At 36.8% G+C, this 20,152-nt stretch overlaps 1 protein-coding gene across 4 annotated transcripts in view; it reads left to right on the forward strand.

Annotated features, from left to right (window-relative positions):
- ALKBH8 (alkB homolog 8, tRNA methyltransferase) overlaps positions 1–20,152 on the forward strand; it is an 80,738-nt gene that overhangs the window by 3,189 nt on the left and 57,397 nt on the right. For all 4 annotated transcript variants that reach the window (XM_036862615.1, XM_036862618.1, XM_036862616.1 and 1 more), the window contains exons 2-6: positions 9,609–9,744; positions 13,394–13,631; positions 16,331–16,462; positions 17,463–17,558; positions 19,341–19,445. In XM_036862615.1, the coding sequence (XP_036718510.1) occupies positions 9,616–9,744; positions 13,394–13,631; positions 16,331–16,462; positions 17,463–17,558; positions 19,341–19,445 (700 nt within the window). In that variant the 5' untranslated portion in view covers positions 9,609–9,615. The remainder of the gene's footprint in view (positions 1–9,608; positions 9,745–13,393; positions 13,632–16,330; positions 16,463–17,462; positions 17,559–19,340; positions 19,446–20,152) is intronic.

Raw genomic sequence — 20,152 nt, forward strand, 5'->3', positions numbered from 1 at the left:
TTTTCTCTTTCTGACTTACTTCACTCTGTATGACAGTCTCTAGATCCATCCACGTCTCAACAAATGACTCAATTTCGTTCCTTTTTATGGCTGAGTAATATTCCATTGTATATATGTACCACAACTTCTTTATCCATTCGTCTGTTGATGGGCATTTAGGTTGCTTCCATGACCTGGCTATTGTAAATAGTGCTGCAATGAACATTCGGGTGCATGTGTCTTTTTGAATTACGGTTTTCTCTGGGTATATGCCCAGTAGTGGGATTGCTGGGTCATATGGTAATTCTATTTTTAGTTTTTTAAGGAACCTCCATATTGTTCTCCATAGTGGCTGTATCAATTTACATTCCCACCAACAGTGCAAGAGGGTTCCCTTTTCTCCACACCCTCTCCAGCATTTGTTGTTTGTAGATTTTCTGATGATGCCCATTCTAACTGGTGTGAGGTGATACCTCATTGTAGTTTTGATTTGCATTTCTCTAATAATTAGTGATGTTGAGCATCTTTTCATGTGCTTCGTGGCCGTCTGTATGTCTTCCTTGGAGAAATGTCTATTTAGGTCTTCTGCCCATTTTTGGATTGGGGTGTTTGTTTCTTTAATATTGAGCTGAATGAGCTGTTTATATATTTTGGAGATTAATCCTTTGTCCGTTGATTCGTTTGCAAATATTTTCTCCCATTCTGAGGGTTGTCTTTTCGTCTTGTTTGTGGTTTCCTTTGCTGTGCAAAAGCTTTGAAGTTTCATTAGGTCCCATGTGTTTATTTTTGTTTTTATTTCCATTACTCTAGGAGGTGGATCAAAAAAGATCTTGCTGTGATTTATGTCAAAGAGTGTTCTTCCTATGTTTTCCTCTAAGAGTTTTATAGTGTCCAGTCTTACATTTAGGTCTCGAATCCATTTTGAGTTTATTTTTGTGTATGGTGTTAGGGAGTATTCTAATTTCATTCTTTTACATGTAGCTGTCCAGTTTTCCCAGCACCACTTATTGAAGAGACTGTCTTTTCTCCATTGTATATCTTTGCCTCCTTTGTCATAGATTAGTTGACCATAGGTGCGTGGGTTAATCTCTGGGCTTTCTATCTTGTTCCATTGATCTATGTTTCTGTTTTTGTGCCAGTACCATATTGTCTTGATTACTGTAGCTTTGTAGTATAGTCTGAAGTCAGGGAGTCTGATTCCTCCAGCTCCATTTTTTTCCCTCAAGACTGCTTTGGCTATTCGGGGTCTTTTGTGTCTCCATACCAATTTTAAGATGATTTGTTCTAGCTCCATAAAAAATGCCATTGGTAATTTGATAGGGATCGCATTGAATCTGTAGATTGCTTTGGGTAGTATACTCATTTTCACAATGTTGATTCTTCCAATCCAAGAACATGGTATATCTCTCCATCTGTTGGTATCATCTTTAATTTCTTTCATCAGTGTCTTATAGTTTTCTGCATACAGGTCTTTTACCTCCCTAGGTAGGTTTATTCCTAGGTATTTTATTCTTTTTGTTGCAATGGTAAATGGGAGTGTTTCCTTAATTTCTCTTTCAGATTTTTCATCATTAGTGTATAGGAATGCAAGAGATTTCTGTGCATTAATTTTGTATCCTGCAACTTTACCATATTCATTGATTAGCTCTAGCAGTTTTCTGGTGGCAGTTTTAGGATTCTCTATGTATAGTATCATGTCATCCGCAAATAGTGACAGTTTTACTTCTTCTTTTCCAATTTGTATTCCTTTTATTTCTTTTTCTTCTCTAATTGCCATGGCTAGGACTTCCAGAACTATGTTGAATAATAGTGGTGAGAGTGGACATCCTTGTCTCATTCCTGATCTTAGAGGAAATGCTTTCAGTTTTTCACCATTGAGAATGATGTTTGCTGTGGGTTTGTCATATATGGCCTTTATTATGTTGAGGTAGGTTCCCTCTATGCCCACTTTCTGGAGAGTTTTTATCAGAAATGGGTGTTGAATTTTGTCAAAAGCTTTTTCTGCATCTATTGAGACGATCATATGGTTTTTATTCTTCAATTTGTTAATATGGTGTATCACATTGATTGATTTGCATATATTGAAGAATCCTTGCATCCCTGGGATAAATCCCACTTGGTCGTGGTGTATGATCCTTTTAATGTGTTGTTGGATTCTGTTTGCTAGTATTTTGTTGAGGATTTTTGCATCTATATTCATCAGTGATATTGGTCTGTAATTTTCTTTTTTTGTAGTGTCTTTGTCTGGTTTTGGTATCAGGGTGATGGCGGCCTCATAGAATGAGTTTGGGAGTGTTCCTTCCTCTGCAATTTTTTGGAAGAGTTTGAGAAGGATGGGTGTTAGCTCTTCTCTAAATGTTTGATAGAATTCACCTGTGAAGCCATCTGGTCCTGGACTTTTGTTTGTTGGAAGATTTTTAATCACAGTTTCAATTTCATTACTTGTGATTGGTCTGTTCATATTTTCTGTTTCTTCCTGGTTCAGTCTTGGAAGGTTATACCTTTCTAAGAATTTGTCCATTTCTTCCAGATTGTCCATTTTATTGGCATAAAGTTGCTTGTAGTAGTCTCTTAGGATGCTTTGTATTTCTGCGGTGTCTGTTGTAACTTCTCTTTCATTTCTGATTTTATTGATTTGAGTCCTCTCCCTCTTTTTCTTGATGAGTCTGGCTAATGGCTTATCAATTTTGTTTATCTTCTCAAAGAACCAGCTTTTAGTTTTATTGATCTTTGCTATTGTTTTCTTTGTTTCTATTTCATTTATTTCTGCTCTGATCTTTATGATTTCTTTCCTTCTGCTAACTTTGGGTTTTGTTTGTTCTTCTTTCTCTGGTTTCTTTAGGTGTAAGGTTAGATTGTTTACTTGAGATTTTTCTTGTTTCTTTAGGTAGGCTTGTATAGCTATAAACTTCCCTCTTAGAACTGCTTTTGCTGCATCCCATAGGTTTTGGGTTGTCGTGTTTTCATTGTCATTTGTCTCTAGGTATTTTTTGATTTCCTCTTTGATTTCTTCAGTGATCTCTTGGTTATTTAGTAACGTATTGTTTAGCCTCCATGTGTTTGTCTTTTTTACGTTTATTTCCCTGTAATTCATTTCTAATCTCATAGCGTTGTGGTCAGAAAAGATGCTTGATATGATTTCAATTTTCTTAAATTTACTGAGGCTTGATTTGTGACCCAAGATGTGATCTATCCTGGAGAATGTTCCGTGCACACTTCAGAATAACGTGTAATCTGCTGTTTTTGGATGGAATGTCCTATATATATCAATTAAATCTATCTGGTCTATTGTGTCATTTAAAGCTTCTGTTTCCTTATTTATTTTCATTTTGGATGATCTGTCCATTGGTGTAAGTGAGGTGTTAAAGTCCCCCACTATTACTGTGTTACTGTCGATTTCCTCTTTTATAGCTGTTAGCAGTTGCCTTATGTATTGAGGTGCTCCTATGTTGGGTGCATATATATTTATAATTGTTATATCTTCTTCTTGGATTGATCCCTGGATCATTATGTAGTGTCCTTCCTTGTCTCTTGTAACATTCTTTATTTTAAAGTCTATTTTATCTGATATGAGTATAGCTACTCCAGCTTTCTTTTGATTTCCATTTGCATGGAATATCTTTTTCCATCCCCTCACTTTCAGTCTGTATGTGTCCCTAGGTCTAAAGTGGGTCTCTTGTAGACAGCATATATATGGGTCTTGTTTTTGTATCCATTCAGCCAGTCTATGTCTTTTGGTTGGGGCATTTAATCCATTCACGTTTAAGGTAATTATCGATATGTATGTTCCTATGACCATTTTCTTAATTGTTTTGGGTTTGTTTTTGTAGGTCCTTTTCTTCTCTTGTGTTTCCCACTTAGAGAAGTTCCTTTAGCATTTGTTGTAGAGCTGGTTTGGTGGTGCTGAATTCTCTTAGCTTTTGCTTGTCTGTAAAGCTTTTGATTTCTCCATCAAATCTAAATGAGATCCTTGCCGGGTAGAGTAATCTTGGTTGTAGGTTCTTCCCTTTCATCACTTTAAGTATATCATGCCACTCCCTTCTGGCTTGCAGAGTTTCTGCTGAGAAATCAGCTGTTAACCTTATGGGAGTTCCCTTGTATGTTATTTGTCGTTTTTCCCTTGCTGCTTTCAATAATTTTTCTTTGTCTTTAATTTTTGCCACTTTGATTACTATGTGTCTCGGCGTGTTTCTCCTTGGGTTTATTCTGTATGGGACTCTCTGTGCTTCCTGGACTTGGGTGGCTATTTCCTTTCCCATGTTAGGGAAGTTTTCGACTATAATCTCTTCAAATATTTTCTCTGGTCCTTCCTCTCTCTCTTCTCCTTCTGGGACCCCTATAATGCGAATGTTGTTGCGTTTAATGTTGTCCCAGAGGTCTCTTAGGCTGTCTTCATTTCTTTTCATTCTTTTTTCTTTAGTCTGTTCCGCAGCAGTGAATTCCACCATTCTGTCTTCCAGGTCACTTATCCGTTCTTCTGCCTCAGTTATTCTGCTATTGATTCCTTCTAGTGTAGTTTTCATTTCAGTTATTGTATTGGTCATCTCTGTTTGTTTGTTCTTTAATTCTTCTAGGTCTTTGTTAATCATTTCTTGCATCTTCTCAGTCTTTGCCTCCATTCTTATTCCGAGGTCCTGGATCATCTTCACTATCATTATTCTGAATTCTTTTTCTGGAAGGTTGCCTATCTCCACTTCATTTAGTTGTTTTTCTGGGGTTTTTTCTTGTTCCTTCATCTGGTATATAGCCCTCTGCCTTTTCATCTTCTCTATCTTTCTGTAACTGTGGTTTTTGGTCCACAGGCTGCAGGATTGTAGATTTTCTTGCTTCTGCTGTCTGCCCTCTGGTGGTTGAGGCTATCTAAGAGGCTTGATGGGAGGCTCTGGTGGTGGGTAGAGCTGACTGTTGCTGTGGCGGTCAGAGCTCAGTAAAACCTTAATCCACTTGACTGTTGATGGGTGGGGCTGGGTTCCCTCCCTGTTGCTGTGGCAGTCAGAGCTCAGTAAATCCTTAATCCACTTGACTGTTGATGGGTGGGGCTGGGTTCCCTCCCTGTTGGTTGTTTTGCCTGAGGCAACCCAACACTGGAGCCTACCCGTGCTCTTTGGTGGGGTTAATGGCAGACTCTGGGAGGGCTCACGCCAAGGAGCACTTCCCAGAACCTCCGCTGCCAGTGTCCTTATCCCCACGGTGAAACAGAGCCACCACCCGCCTCGGCAGGAGACCCCCCAACACCAGCAGGTAGGTCTGGTTCAGTCTCCCCCAGGGTCACTGCTCCTTCCCCTGGGTCCCGATGCACACATTACTTTGTGTGTGCCCTCCAAGAGTGGGGTCTCTGTTTCCCCCAGTCCTGTCAAAGTCCTGCAATCAATTCCCACTAGGCTTCAAAGTCTGATTCTCTGGGAATTCCTCCTCCCATAGCCGGACCCCCAGGTTGGGAAGCCTGACGTGGGGCTCAGAACCTTCACTCCAGTGGGTGGACTTCTGTGGTATAAGTGTTCGCCAGTCTGTGAGTCACCCACCCAGCAGTTATGGGATTTGATTTTACTCTGATTGCGCCCCTCCTACCGTCTCACTGTGGCTTCTCCTCTGTCCTTGGACGTGGGGTATCCTCCTTGGTGAAGTCCAGGGTCTTCCTGTCAATGATTGTCCAGCAGCCAGTTGTGATTCTGGTGCTCTCGCAAGAGGGAGTGAGAGCACGTCCTCCTACTCCGCCATCTTGGTTAATCCTCCTCTTGGTCTTCTTAAACAAGTCTTATCTGGCTCTTCTGGAAATTAAGAGTAATTTAGTAGTAGACGTATTTAATACTTTTAACAAAGTTATGAGATAGTGTCAAAGAATAACACAGCCAGACATTAGTTAAAGCAGTGAAAACAGACTTTATTTAGTAATTATTGACAATAGGAGAAAAAGCTAAACTCCATTCCAATTTGTGTGGAAGTGATTAGGGTGTGTGTGTGGGGGTGCTCAGTAGAGTCTGAGAAGTAAAAAATTATAAAGGGTGGGTCAGTGTAAATGCAGTTAGGCCAGCTGGCAATTATCAAAGTTAGGATTCCATCCTGTCACAGAGACTGAGAGACAGAGGCCCTGTCCTTCCTGACGATTACATTTCAAAGGGGGAATTCCCTGGCAGTCCAGTGGTTAGGACTCCGTGCTTTCACTCGGAGGGCGCAGGTTCAGACCCTGGTGGGAGAACTAAGATCTTGCAAGCCGCATGGTGCTGCAAAAAAAAAAAAGAAAATAAAAAACATTTCAAAGGAATGGTTCTCAGGTCCTTGGGAGAGACATGTATGAGTTGCAGGAGATACATGTTCACAATTGTAAGCTGTTTTTTTTAAGCAATTTTATTTAATTAATTTATTTTTTGGCTGAATTGGGTCTTCACTGCTGCATGCGGGCTTTCTTTCTAGTTGCGGCAAATGGGGGCTACTCTTCGTTTTGGTGCGCGGGCTTCTCATTGTGGTGGCTTCTCTTGTTGCGGAGCACGGGCTGTAGGTGCGCAGGCCTCAGTAGTTGTGGCACGCAGGCTCAGTAGTTGTGGCTCGCGGGTTCTAGAGCGCAGTCTCAGTAGTTGTGGCGCACGGGCTTAGTTCTCTGCAGCATGTGAGATCTTCCCGGACCAGGTCTCGAACCCGTGTCCCCTGCATTGGCAGGAGGATTCTTAACCACTGTGCCACCAGGGAAGTCCTGTAAGCCGTTTTTAATAAGTGCTTTAAAAAAGAAGGGAGGTCAGGGGCCTATTGTTAGGAGATGTTAGAAGAAATAGTAAAATATCCAGGCAGCATTTTAAGTTTTCTCAGGCAGCCATTTTAATGGGGAGCTGGGGTCATCCTAGGGTATGGCTTTATGCAGCTATAAGCTAGAGTTTGGTGAAGTTTTTCAGTGCAGGGTTTGGATGGAGTTATGTGCCAAGAATAGGCACTATTATTCCTATTTTATAGGTGAAGAAACCTAAGCACAGAAATAAGTAAGTAACTCGCACAGGGTCATATAGCTAGTAAATTGTAAACCTGAGGTTTGAACCTAGAACCTGGACCCCTAAACACTATGTTATACTGCCTCAAAAAACTGAAGGAGGCTCTGGGGAAACAAAAATATGATTTAATTCTTGTCATCAAAGAGCTCATCGTCCAGTGGAAGGGGACAAACATTAGAACAAATAATTAGTGCAATGTTAAAAATATATATTCAGCTGTCCCCTTCCTGTGTAACGATGACTCCTAAAGCTTTCTCTCTAACCTTATTTCTCTCGTTTTGCCACTTTATCTTTTTCATCTGCCAGCCAGACATTGCAACTGTGTATCTTAACAGTACTTCAAACATATTATATCCTAAATCTGACTCATCACCTCCCTTACTGAGCAGCTCTTCCTGACCCTCTTCTGACTTTCCAGTTTTGGAATGACATCACTAGCCTCTCAGTCACTCAGGCTCTGTCCTGTTAGTAACTGATCTCTGATTCTTCTCTCCCTCATGTCCGAGTAGTCATCAGGGCTATTGATTATTCTTGAACTTTTCTTTTGCCCTCTCCCCTTCTCTTCCTATTTCCTTTCTTCTTACAGCCTTCACCCTAGATCAGGCCAGCATTTCTACTTGTTAAGCAGGGTTATTGCAAGTCCTTTTGCCTCTCATTTCCCTATTGTGCTGTCCAGCCAGACTGTTTTACTAGCCTTACCTCCTATCACATGTGCTCCATGTATTAGCTAAACTGGATTACTGGCCGTTCTTTCAATAGTCTCAGCATTTTTCTCTATACATAAAGATTAATAATTAGAGTTTTGACTGTTTGAGAGCTGTTTTGGAATATGATTTTTTAAAAAAATAAATTTATTTTATTTATTTTTGGCTGCGTTGGGTCTTCATTGCTGCGCGCGGGCTTTCTCTAGTTGTGGCGAGCGGGGGCTACTCTTCGTTGAGGCATGTGGGCTTTTCATTGCAGTGGCTTGTCTTGTTGCAGAGCACAGGCTCTAGGTGCGCAGGCTTCAGTAGTTGTGGCACGTAGGCTCAGTAGTTGTGGCTCGTGGGCTCTAGAGTGTAGGCTCTAGTGTTGTGGCGTACGGGCTTTGTTGCTCTGCGGCATGTGGGATCTTCCAGGACCAGGGCTCAAACCTGTGTTCCCTGCATTGGCAGGCGGATTCTTAGCCACTGCGCCACCAGGGTAGTCCCTGGAATATGATTTTATTTAACTTCTTAAACTTATTTCATTTGCTAACTTTGAAGACTTTCAAGTGGGTGAAGAGTGGAATCGGTGGATCAGCCAACATTCTCTGCTCTAAAAAATTATGTCTACTACTCACTGTCTTGGCCAGACGCATCTATTTCTGTTTTTAGCTTCTGTTCTTTATTGCCTCACTGGATACCCTCCCTTCCATATGACTCTATATTTCTTGTCCTTTGATACTCAGCTCAAGTCCCCTTTTGTTTTGAAGTTCTCCCAAACTTTTCCAGTTAACATTGATCTTATCATTTTTGTCTCTAATTTGTATCACATCTAAAGACCATTAACACTTAATTATCTAAAGACACGTCATATTCTTTCATTGTTTAATGTTTGTTTTCCTCAACTAACGTATAAACTGGTTGAAAGCATAAACTATGTATTGTATTTGTATGCTGTAGAGTGCTGAGACCATAAGTAGGCATGTGTGTATTCACTCATTATCATTTGTTTATCCCTTCAACAAATTTTTGTTGAGCACCTACTGTGTGCTGGCATTCCTTGGAGTTTACATCCTGATGGAGGAATTAAGCCAGCAAATTAACCATCACAAATTGTGTTAAATTCTGTGAACAAAATAAAATAGACTTCTATAATAATGCATGATGTAGGGTGCTGATTTGGATAGTGCAAAGACCTTTTTTGGAATAGCACTCAGTAACTACTTGCTGATTGACATATTTCAAAAAAAATGAAAACACAATTCTATGGGGTTCTTACACCTGTTATTTAAAAAATTATAGATATAAAAATATATAACATATAGCTTAAAAATAATAAAACAAACACCTAAACCACCACCTAGCTTAAATACTTTTGATGCCTCTATGTGTCCCTTTCATATCACAGTTCTCTCCTCCCCCCCCCGAAATAACTTCTCTCCTGAACTTTGTGTTTATCATTTCCTTGCTTTTCTTTGCATTATGCTATATATGTATTTCTAAACAACATATGGCTTACTTTTGGATTTTGAACTTTATATAATGGAATCATACTGTATATTCTTCTGTAAATTTTGTCTGTTTGTTTGTTTGTTTCTTCTTTTTTTCCTTTCCTAACATTATGTTGTGAGATTTGTTTGTGGCACATTTTACCTAGGACTTCATAAGTAAAGGGATTGCATATGGGAAAATAGCTCACTTAATAGCACTAAAGCATTGGCATGTTTTGTAGAACCTACCAGAGATGCTATTAGATGTTCTTTCTTCTTTGTTACCTTCTTAAATATTCCTTTATTGTCCATGCATCTGTTTGTTCTCACTTCTCTTGGCTGGTGACAAGTATTGTAACCATTTAAAAATTATCACATGGAAATATTTATAAACTATAAAATACATGAATAGTGTTATTATAACTGTTTCTTGGGACTCTTTAAGGTTGACATTTTATACTTTTTTTTTTTTTTTTAAGTATTGCCATGGACAGCAACCACCAAAGTAATTACAAACTCAGTAAAACTGAGAAGAAGTTCTTAAGGAAACAGATTAAAGCCAGGCATACTTTGCTGAGACATGAAGGCATTGAGACAGTATCCTATGCTACTCAGGTGACCTAAAGCTATTATTATCATTTGAATGTAAATGTATTGCCATGTTAGTGTGTTCTAAGTAATATTTGTTAATAATTGCTCAGAGAAGAAGGCTATAATTGTTCCATCATGTGTTACGATCTGTGTTTAATATATGTATGATAGGACCTGCTAACTTTCTATTTTGGGACATAGCCTAGTATAGTTTGAATTTCCACTGACTGTGTTGGTTGAACTAGAGGAAGTTGTAATTCTGTATTAATAACAATAACACTATACAACTGTTTACAGTTTACAAAGCATACTTATATTCATTATTATATTTAATTCCCTAGAAATCCTTATGAGGTAGATGAGAAAACTAAGGTTCTGAAAGGTTGTGTTATGTCCACTGATATAAGGTGTTGAATAGAAACCTAAAGCTAGATCTTTTGTACCCTAATGCAGTCTTCTTTCTTCTATTCCTAACTTCATCTCTATTATAAAGTATTTGATTATATGCTGTGAAACATTTCTTATTTATGAGACCTTATTTACAAAGCCTTTTTATTTTCTGATGGGCAATGATTAAATGATATATATGTATGTATGTATACATGCCCCCCCAACCCCCCAACCCCCCTCCACACACACACACACACAAACTCTTCCTGGTCTATGAATGAGAAGAACTTATTTTAACTCTTAGCTTCTCCACGTATTTGTACATGAGCAGTACCCTTTGACCTCAGCTTTCTTCATTTGTAAGGACATAGTATTACATACTTTTTATTCCATTGGATTGTTACATTCTAAAGAGAACACATATATGTCATTAAAATACCACATGAATGTAAAGTATTCTTATCATATTCTTTCTGGTTCTAAAGATATAGGGTAACACTAGTAAGGCAGCTTAGCTAGCATCTAACTGAGGACCAAAGACGTACAATTTAGGAGGTGAAGCTGGGATTAAAATTTAGACCTCTTGATTCTCAGACCAGTACTCTTCTATCATGCTTTTTCTGTCTTCTGTACTGCATCATAGTTTAGGAATGAGTGCTCTATTCAGGGAGATTTAATATTAGCAGGTAAAAGGCCCAAACTTAGATTTTCTTAAATATTAATAACTTCAGGCCCCCTCACCCGTGCCATCCACGCACAGCGTGCCTCGCACCCAGGTTCCTGCACTGTTCCCTCGCGGCCATGAGACGCCGGGTGCTCCTTCTGCTCCTGCCACCCATGCTGGCCACGCTGGGGGCTCGGGGGCTCTGTGACCGATGAAATACAGTGTAACGTGATGAGGCAAGCTGCCTGTGGCGGGAGATGCATTCCTGTGGCCTGGCTCTGCAATGGAGGGCAGGAGTGCCTGGATGGGGCGGACGAGCAGTGTGCTTTGCAGGTGCGAAATCTTCATCAAGCGCTAATCACTGAAGAAACAGTTGTAAGGTATCATCCAAAAAACCAGCATCATGGAGGACTTATCCTTTCCTGAAGTACACCTTCAATAAAAGCACATATACATGAAAAAAAAAAAACAAACCCAATAACTTCAGAGAATTTAAACCAAATCCCTCAAAAAAGGATGGAGTAGATAATAGATTAGAATTAATGTCTGCACACACTTCCTGCCAAGACCCACTGAAGCTGTGAGGCATTCAGAAGATTTATGACATACCCTATTTTCATCAATTCTCAAGCATAACTGGCTGTTTTTCCCCTTACAGGGGTTGTGAAGACAAGTGGTGAGAAAAGAAATGGGTTAAGTTTCTTTGCTGCCTCTGAAACTTGTTTCTGGTTGAGGTTGACTTTTTTCTTCAGATCTCTAGAAACTTTAATCTCACCTTCATGGCTTCCAAAGTGTCATTTTATTTGGACTTGATTATTTTTTTCTCCTCAATATTTTTAAAGGAAGAGAAAACAATTGTAGATGGACTTCCAATTATATATTATCTATCTAGGGGAGAACAAATGCTTTTTTCACTGTATAAGTATAGGTGCCTTTGTACAACTTTATAGTGATTGTTAGATTTTTCTAGAGCCATTATCCTCAGATTATCAGGACTGAAGATAACTTAAAGTATGAAATCTCTTCTTCCTATTACTGGAAAAATTGCTTGGCCGAACAACTATTTATTAAATTAAGCATTTCATTATATTATGTAACTCACATGTAATAATAAATAAGTTCCTCCCTTCCCTCTACCATTGCACTCATTTTTGTGTGGTTTACCTTTAGCATTGCCCACAAATCACTTGGATAGCATTTTTGAGGACCCTTAGTATTCCTCAAGTCACCTCTCACTGTTTTCCCCAATTCCTAGATGGGACAGTGGACCCTTGACATTTACAAAACCTTTGCAGTTCCTTAGATTTGGGAATATTGGAAATGTTTTTGTAATTATGGCTACATATGACCAAGCTATTCTGGTACTTTAATTTATAACTTCACTGAATGAGGTCCAGGACAAGCCATCTGAGACTAAATTTTATACCATATCTTATAGTATTGTATTAATGTGTTTATTAATGTGTGTGTGTATACTTACATACATATAAAGTATTGGCTGCCCCATAAAAGAACAGAGCTTTACTTATTATCCAATTTTATAATAATTGTTTTACATTCTTTTAAAACAGGGTTCTAGATATTCCCATTTTATGCATGTGAAGCTAAAACATTATGTTCTACACTCCGGCTTCATATAAATCAGGTGTTGGCAGACTACTGTCTTTAGGTCAAATCTGGCTTGTGAGCTAAGAATGAGTTTTACATTTTTAAGGGTTGTTTAAGAATAAAACAAGACTATGTGGCAGAGGCTTATATGACCTGTGAAGCTTAAAATATTTACTATCTGGCCCTTTTCAGAAAAGTTTTGCCAATACCTGGTATAAATGATGAAACTGATGAGCGTAGGCCATCAGTTGTTTACTTTTGTTATGCTACAGAGTTTAAAGATATTAATGCTGTGTAGAATGTTTTTTAAGTACAGAGACTATAATGGCACTAGGCCATAAGCATCAGAATAAAAATAGGAGACCTCCCCTACCTAATTCCTTGAGTAAAGTTGAACAGGATTGCAACTGACAGGAAGTAAGCATGATATTTACAAAGGAAAAAAATTTAATTGCAAAATGACTGAATAACCCCACATACAGAGGAAATTTTTCCTGTTTTATGTTCAATAGAACTTGTAATTGTTTTTTTCTTCCAGCCAGTACCTTTACCTTTAGTTTTTAGTAAACATTGTATAATGGTTATATCAAAAAGTATGGATTCTGGAAACTGACAGAAGTAAATTTGAAACCCAGCTCCAACTAATCACCACCTTAACCTCATTTTTCTGATTTTTAGTTTCTTTCTGTATGAAGTGGGGCTTATATTACCCACTTTGTAGGATTGTTGTGAAGATTATGTTAATGAAGATTGAGTAGTAAAAACATACAGCACAGTGTCTAGTAAAAAAGCAAGTATTATGTAAATCCTTGTTTCTTCTCTCTGCCTCCTCTTTCTGTTTCATTTTGTTAAATTTATGAACTGTGAAAGTTATCTTTTAATTTGTATGTATGGTCATTAAGAAATGAATATTTTACTGAAAAGGCTATTAAAAATCAGTATTATTTACAATATCTTAATAAAAGGTTGATATTAATTGCTCATGTTACTTTCTTTTTTTGTTTTTTTAAGAGCCTGATTGTTGCCAATGGTGGTTTGGGTAACCGAGTGAGTAGGAACCAACTGCTCCCGGTGTTAGAGAAGTGTGGATTGGTGGATGCTCTCTTAATGCCACCTAATAAGCCCTACTCATTTGTAAGATACAAAACTGTAGAAGAATCCAAGAAAGCCTATGATACTCTCAATGGAAAAGAAATAGTGGATGACTTAGGACAAAAGATTATTCTGTACTTGAATTTTGTGGAAAAAGGTATATCATACAGGTATCTTTTTAAAAATGGTTTTTGCTTTTGTGTGAGTTTTCTTTTCATACCTCAGTTGGAAGTTTCAGTTATTGTGAAACAAAATTGAACGTCAGTTAAGCAACCCCTTTTTGTTTAACAAACATTCTTTAAGTGCCTAGTTTGTACAGGCATGGGACTAGTAGTTGAAGGGAGGTTATTTAGACATAGCTTACCAACCTAATAATATATTTATTATGTATGCATGTTATTTTGGAAGCCTGCTATCTAACTGTGTCTTTCAAAATTTATTGTTGAGGATTTAGATCACCAATTTATTTTGCAGTGTCTACCCAGAAGCTTTCAATTAATCACTTAGGAATTAATTGTGATCCAAATGATTACGTGCCAAGGTTCATGATTATGGAGGAGCAGCTTTAGCCACCGAAGATCCCCAAAGCTTTAGAGCGGCGATGTCCAGTAGAACATTCTGTGATGATGGAAATATGTTCATATTTCATATCTGTATTGTCCAACACGATTGTTTGGTTTTTAAATTTAATTTTATTTAAATTAATTAAGTTAACTAATTTAAATAAAAGCTTTGCAGACTGATTTACAGAATTGCTGCAGGGATTATTACATCTTTTCACCACTGAGCCATGGAAATGAGATACATTGAGATGAACTTTGACTTAGACTTCTAATCTCCTCCTATTATATTCATTTGCCACCTATTTAGGCAATTAAAGAGTTTTGTTTAGATATGCTGGGAGTGGGTAGGTGAGTAGAATATGATCAAATTTATGTTTTATAAAATAAGTTTCAAAGGAAACTTTAACTCCTTTAAAGATATATTTTAGAAGTTATAATTCTCAGTGTCTATAGGTACTTAATTTTAAAAATTTCTTTAAAAATTTATTTTAATTTATTTATTTTTGGCTGCAATTGTGTCTTCGTTGCTGCACGTGGGCTTTCTCTAGTTGCAGTGAGTGGGGGTTACTCTTCGTTGCAGTGCACGGGCTTCTCACTGTGGTGGCTTCTCTTGTTGTGGAGCATGGGTTTTAGGCGCGCCAGCTTCAGTAGTTGTGGCCCGTGGGCTTAGTAGTTGTGGCTCGCGGGCTCTAGAGCACAGGCTCAGTAGTTGTGGCGCACGGGCTTAGTTGCTCTGCAGCATGTGGGATCTTCCTGGACCAGGGATTGAACCCACGGCCCCTGCATTGGCAGGCGGATTCTTAACCACTGCGCTACTGGGGAAATCCCTATATGTACTTAATTTTAAATCTGACTTAAACTTTCAGATTTTGAAAACTAGATTATTTTCGTATTTTGTGTTTGTGATCAGTTTTTGAAAATTGTATGCTTTAGGAATAAGTCTTTTTTTTTTTAAATTGGGGTACAGTTGTTTTACAATGTTGTAAGAATAAGTCTTAATCAAAAAATATTGTCCTTGGGTTTTCCCCCATTCAGCATGTTGAACACTGTAAGAAATTGCATGAAATGAGTTTTGGAGTGTTTTTTATTTGAAATCCTGTATTAGGTCCAGATGTATTTTTTTTTATGCATTTTTTATTGAAGTATAGTTGATTTACAAGGTTGTATTAGTGTCTGGTGTACAGCAAAGTGATTCAGTTATATATATATATATGTATGTGTATATATATGGAAAAGAATATGAGAAAGAATATATATGTGTGTATACATATGTATACACACATATATATTCTTTCTCATATTCTTTTCCATAATAGTTTACTACAGGATATTGAATATAGTTCCCTGTGCTATAGTAGGACCTTATTGTTTATCCATTCTATATATAATAGTTTGCATCTGCTAATCCCAAACTCCCAAAACCATCCCTCTCCCACTGCCCAGCCCCCTTGGCAACCAACCACAAGTGCATTCTCTATGTCTGTGAGTCTGTTTCATTTGTGTCATATTTTGGATTCCACATATAAGTGATATCATATGGTATTTGTCTTTCTCTTTCTCACTACTTCCCTTAGTATTATAATCTCTAGGTGCTTCCATGTTGCTGCAAATGGCATTATTTCATTCTTTTTTATGGCTGAGTAGTATTCCATTGTGTGTGTGTGTGTGTGTGTATGTGTGTATTTACCACATCTTCTTTATCCATTCATCTGTCAGTGGACATTTATGTTGCTTCCATGTCTTGGCTATTGTAAATAGTGCTGCTATGAACATTGGGGTGCATGTATCTTTTTGAATTATAGTTTTGTCCTGATGTATGTCCAGGAGTGGGATTGCTGAGTCATATGACAACTCTATATTTAGTTTTTTAAGAAACCACCATACTGTTGTTTTACACTTTGCTATTACTTGACCATAGGAGCAAAAATGAGTATTTAAATTTTTGGATTCAGTATTTAGAATCTAGTTTGTTTATGGAGGTGCATACTGTAGATATTATGAGAAACCTTTTTTCTTAGTGAGATTTAAAAAGTGGCTTAATCGTGTTCAAACAAAATATTTAAGTAAATACTGTTCTATTTGCTATTGGTAATTGCAGTGGATAAAATGTACCATAATTTTTATCTTGGCCTTTATTTTTCTGTTTTTAATATGTTGTGTGCCTTTCAGCATTCTTATTTCTAAAAATGAGGTTTGGGGTTTTATGAACTGATAAATGGCTATTGGACAGAATTATTTGTCTATGAGAACTTTAAGTTTTGTATTTCGACTATTTTAATTTCATTTCCCACAGCACAGTGGAAAGAGTTGGGGCTTCAAGCCTTGCCTCCAGGCCTCATGGTAATAGAAGAAATTATTTCTTCTGAGGATGAGAAAATGCTTTTGGAAAGTGTTAACTGGACAGAAGATACAGACAATCAAAATTGTAAGTAAAACTTTAAATCTGGTGTTTAAAAGTTTCTGCAAAATGCCTTATCCTCCTTTGGTTTATTAAAACTCTATTTCCTCAAAATTACTGAAAGTACCCTGGATACAATGTTAGGTAAGTCATACCAACAATTCTCAAGAGCATTAATAATAAATAACGTTTATATAGGTATCAATTTAAAACTCCAAACTGATTAATATTTATTAGTCAGCATTTGTGGAACTAACATTTGTAAGCTGTTTTATACACAGCTGGTCGTCTGTTCCGTATCCATGAATTCCGTCAACCATGGATTGAAAATATTTGGAAAAAAAAGCAAAATTCCAGAAAGTTCCAAAAAGCAAAACTTGAACTTGCCGCATGTTGGCAACTATTTACATAGCATTTACATTGTTATTTACAACTATTTTACATGGCATTTACATTGTACTAGGTATTGTAAGTAATCTAGAGATGATTTAAAGCATGCTGGAGGATGTGAAAGTTGTATGTAGGTTACATGCAAATACTGCACTATTTTATGTAAGAGACTTTTATCGTCCTTGGATTTTGGTATTTGAGGGAACCAATCCCCCAAGGATACCCAGGGACAACCCTATATTGTCTTATTTGGTTCTCTCTACCCTAAGACAAATTTCCTATGAGGAATCAGCAGTTCAGTAACATATCATTATAATGTAGTAAGAACCTCCTGGAGAAATTTACAAATCAGTTACTTTGACTCTTTTCCAGATCATTAGCAATCTTGTGAGTGGCAGTGGACATGTTTAGCTCTTTCAGATTGACTGGGTGAAACCCTTAAAAGTTTGTTTCAATTTTAGACTTAAAAGAATAGCAGCTATGAGGTAGAATGTTTCATTTTACTAAAGACAATAATTTAGCAGTTAACAAAAGTTACCATTACTAAACCAATCCTTATTCATAAAGTTGACTTTGAAATATATGAGGAATGAAATTCTTTTTCTCCTGTACAGTTTACTCTCTTCTCTTCATACAGTTCAAAAATCCTTAAAACACAGAAGAGTAAAGCATTTTGGCTATGAATTCCACTATGAGAACAACCATGTAGATAAAGATAAGCCATTACCTGGGGGTAAGTAATTGTTGTGTTTTTTTTATACATTAAAAAAAAAATTATTTATTTATTTATTTTATTTATTTATTTTTGGCTGCATTGGGTCTTCATTGCTGCACGCAGGCTTTCTCTAGTTGTGGCGAGTTGGGGCTACTCTTTGTTGTGGTGCACGGGCTTCTCATTGCGGTGGCTTTTGTTGCGGAGCATGGGCTCTAGGTGCATATGCTTCACTAGTTGTGGCACATGGGCTCAGTAGTTGTGGCTCGTGGGCTCTAGAGCGCAGGCTCAGTAGTTGTGGCACACAGGCTTAGTTGCTCCGCGGCATGTGGGATCTTCCTGGAACAGGGGTCGAACCCGTGTCCCCTGCATTGGCAGGCGGATTCTTAACCACTGCACCATGAGGGAAACCCAGTAATTGTTAATAAATAATAAGGGCTGGTACAGAAAAAAAATTAATATATTAGGATATCGTGGTTGAGATTATTTTTCGTATGTCATTTGTAGGTAAACTTATGAAACAGTTGATTAAATTTAAACCATTTTAATTAACTAAATAGTGTAGTTTTGTGTTAAAAATGTTATACATACAAATAAAGCTAAATTTAATTTCTCTTGAACACTATCCATACTCCCATACTCCTCTTCAGAAGTAGTACCATTAACAGTTTAGTGTATACTATTTCAATCCTTATAAATGAGTTTACATCCAAATAACCTGTAAATGTATATAGGTGTTAACACGTAGTATTACATTGTATGTTATAAATTGTATATTCATATATTACCACATTTTCACAGTATGTCTTAGAGATCTTATATAGGTTTTCATTTTATTGAATGTTCAATAATAGCTTATTCAGTTAATTTCCTTTTGCTAGACATTTAGGTTATTTCTAGTTTTTAGCTTTTACAAGTTGTGCTGTAGTGATCTTTGTACACACGTCTTTCTGCATTAAAGCAAGAGTTGCTCAAGGGAAACTACTAAATTAGAATTGTGTCAGAGTTATGTTCATTTAAAAATGTCAATAGACACTGACAAATTGCACCCTAAAAAAGCTATACCAACATACTCTCACGAAGTGTGTACCTCCTTCCCCCTACCCCTAGCAGCATGTGATATTGTAAAACTTCTAACTTTATAATCACCTGATTACTAGTGAGGTTGACCATTTTTATTTCCTTTTCTGTGAATTCTTTTTCATCTTCTTTACCAGTTTTTTCTAACGGGTGGTCAAATATATTAATAAGAATTTACTGTATAATCAGGATATTAATCCTTTGGTAGAATTCTTTGTTGGAGTTAAATTTATCTGTATTTTTATGACTTTCATCTTATTTAAAGATTTCCTTTGCCTCATGAAATAACACTTATGACTCCAATAAAAGTAAGTTAGTCCCACTTTGAAAAGCATGTTTTTTAAAAAGAAATAATTTAAAATAATTAAATTTAAAGTAAATTAATAATTTAAAATAACAAAAAAGAAAGTGGTCAGGCTAATTTCCAATATATAATATAGTAAATTTTATCATTTTATTTCTGTTTTACAAAATACCAAAATTGTTCTCTGCAAAATTGTTCTTTTGTACATTTTATTTGATAAAATCAATAAAATAACTTTAAAAGATTCTTAAAATTTTGTTTTTATTTTACTTTGCTTGTGAGTTTACTATTATGTTTGGATCTGACCACTAAACTAAAAGCTGTGTGATTTTTATCATAGTGGCTGTTTTTTCATTCTTGGGTAACATATGCAAAGTAAATATTTTAATATGTTTCACCTTTATGATTACCGGTTTCAGGTCTTCCGGACATTTGTGATAGCATTTTGGAGAAATGGTTGAAGGAAGGTTTCATTAAACATAAACCTGATCAACTGACTGTTAACCAGTATGAACCTGGGCATGGTGAATATTTCTTCTTCTAAAATTCCAGTCATATATTTCATAACTAAGTGGGTTATGTAACTCTCTAAGATCAAAGATAGTATTTTTTAGCTGGAACTGACTCTTAATTTGCTTATGTTTGTTACCTGTGTTGATTTCAATCCATTTGCAATTCTACACTCAGTCTCTTGAGGAATTTGCATCTCTAAGTGTAAACAGACACAGTTGCTATTTGTGATTTTTCTTTTGTTCTCCCTCAACATTTTTTTTTAGAGAGGGAGAAGATTGCTTTAAAAACAAAGGAGGCATGTAAAATGGAAGAAATCAAATAATTTACAGGTACATAGAAGAAGGCTAACTGGTTGGATCATCATGCTCTTCTTTCTCTTCTGTTGAGAATGTGGAAGACAATTCTAGGATGATATTTTAGTAAAAAATCTTTAGGTTATTGATTTTTTGCACTTGTTAGCAGCATCTTCATCTGATATTTGTACTAATCAAATGATATTGAGGGTTTTATTAATGGCAGGAGTTGTGGGTTTTTTTCCTTCTCTGCATTTATCAGGATGTTTTATGATAGCTTATTTACCTATCTGTCTTTCCATTGGTCTATAAGCTCCTTGAGGACAGGGATTGTCTTACTAGCTTTAGGTACTCTCACCATGTAGCAAAGTTCCTTTCAAGTAAGAGATACTCATTTAACATAGATTGAGAGACTGGTGGAAGAA

The sequence above is a fragment of the Balaenoptera musculus genome, chromosome 8 (genome assembly GCF_009873245.2).
Source record: "Balaenoptera musculus isolate JJ_BM4_2016_0621 chromosome 8, mBalMus1.pri.v3, whole genome shotgun sequence".
NCBI classification, from domain to species: domain Eukaryota; kingdom Metazoa; phylum Chordata; class Mammalia; order Artiodactyla; family Balaenopteridae; genus Balaenoptera; species Balaenoptera musculus.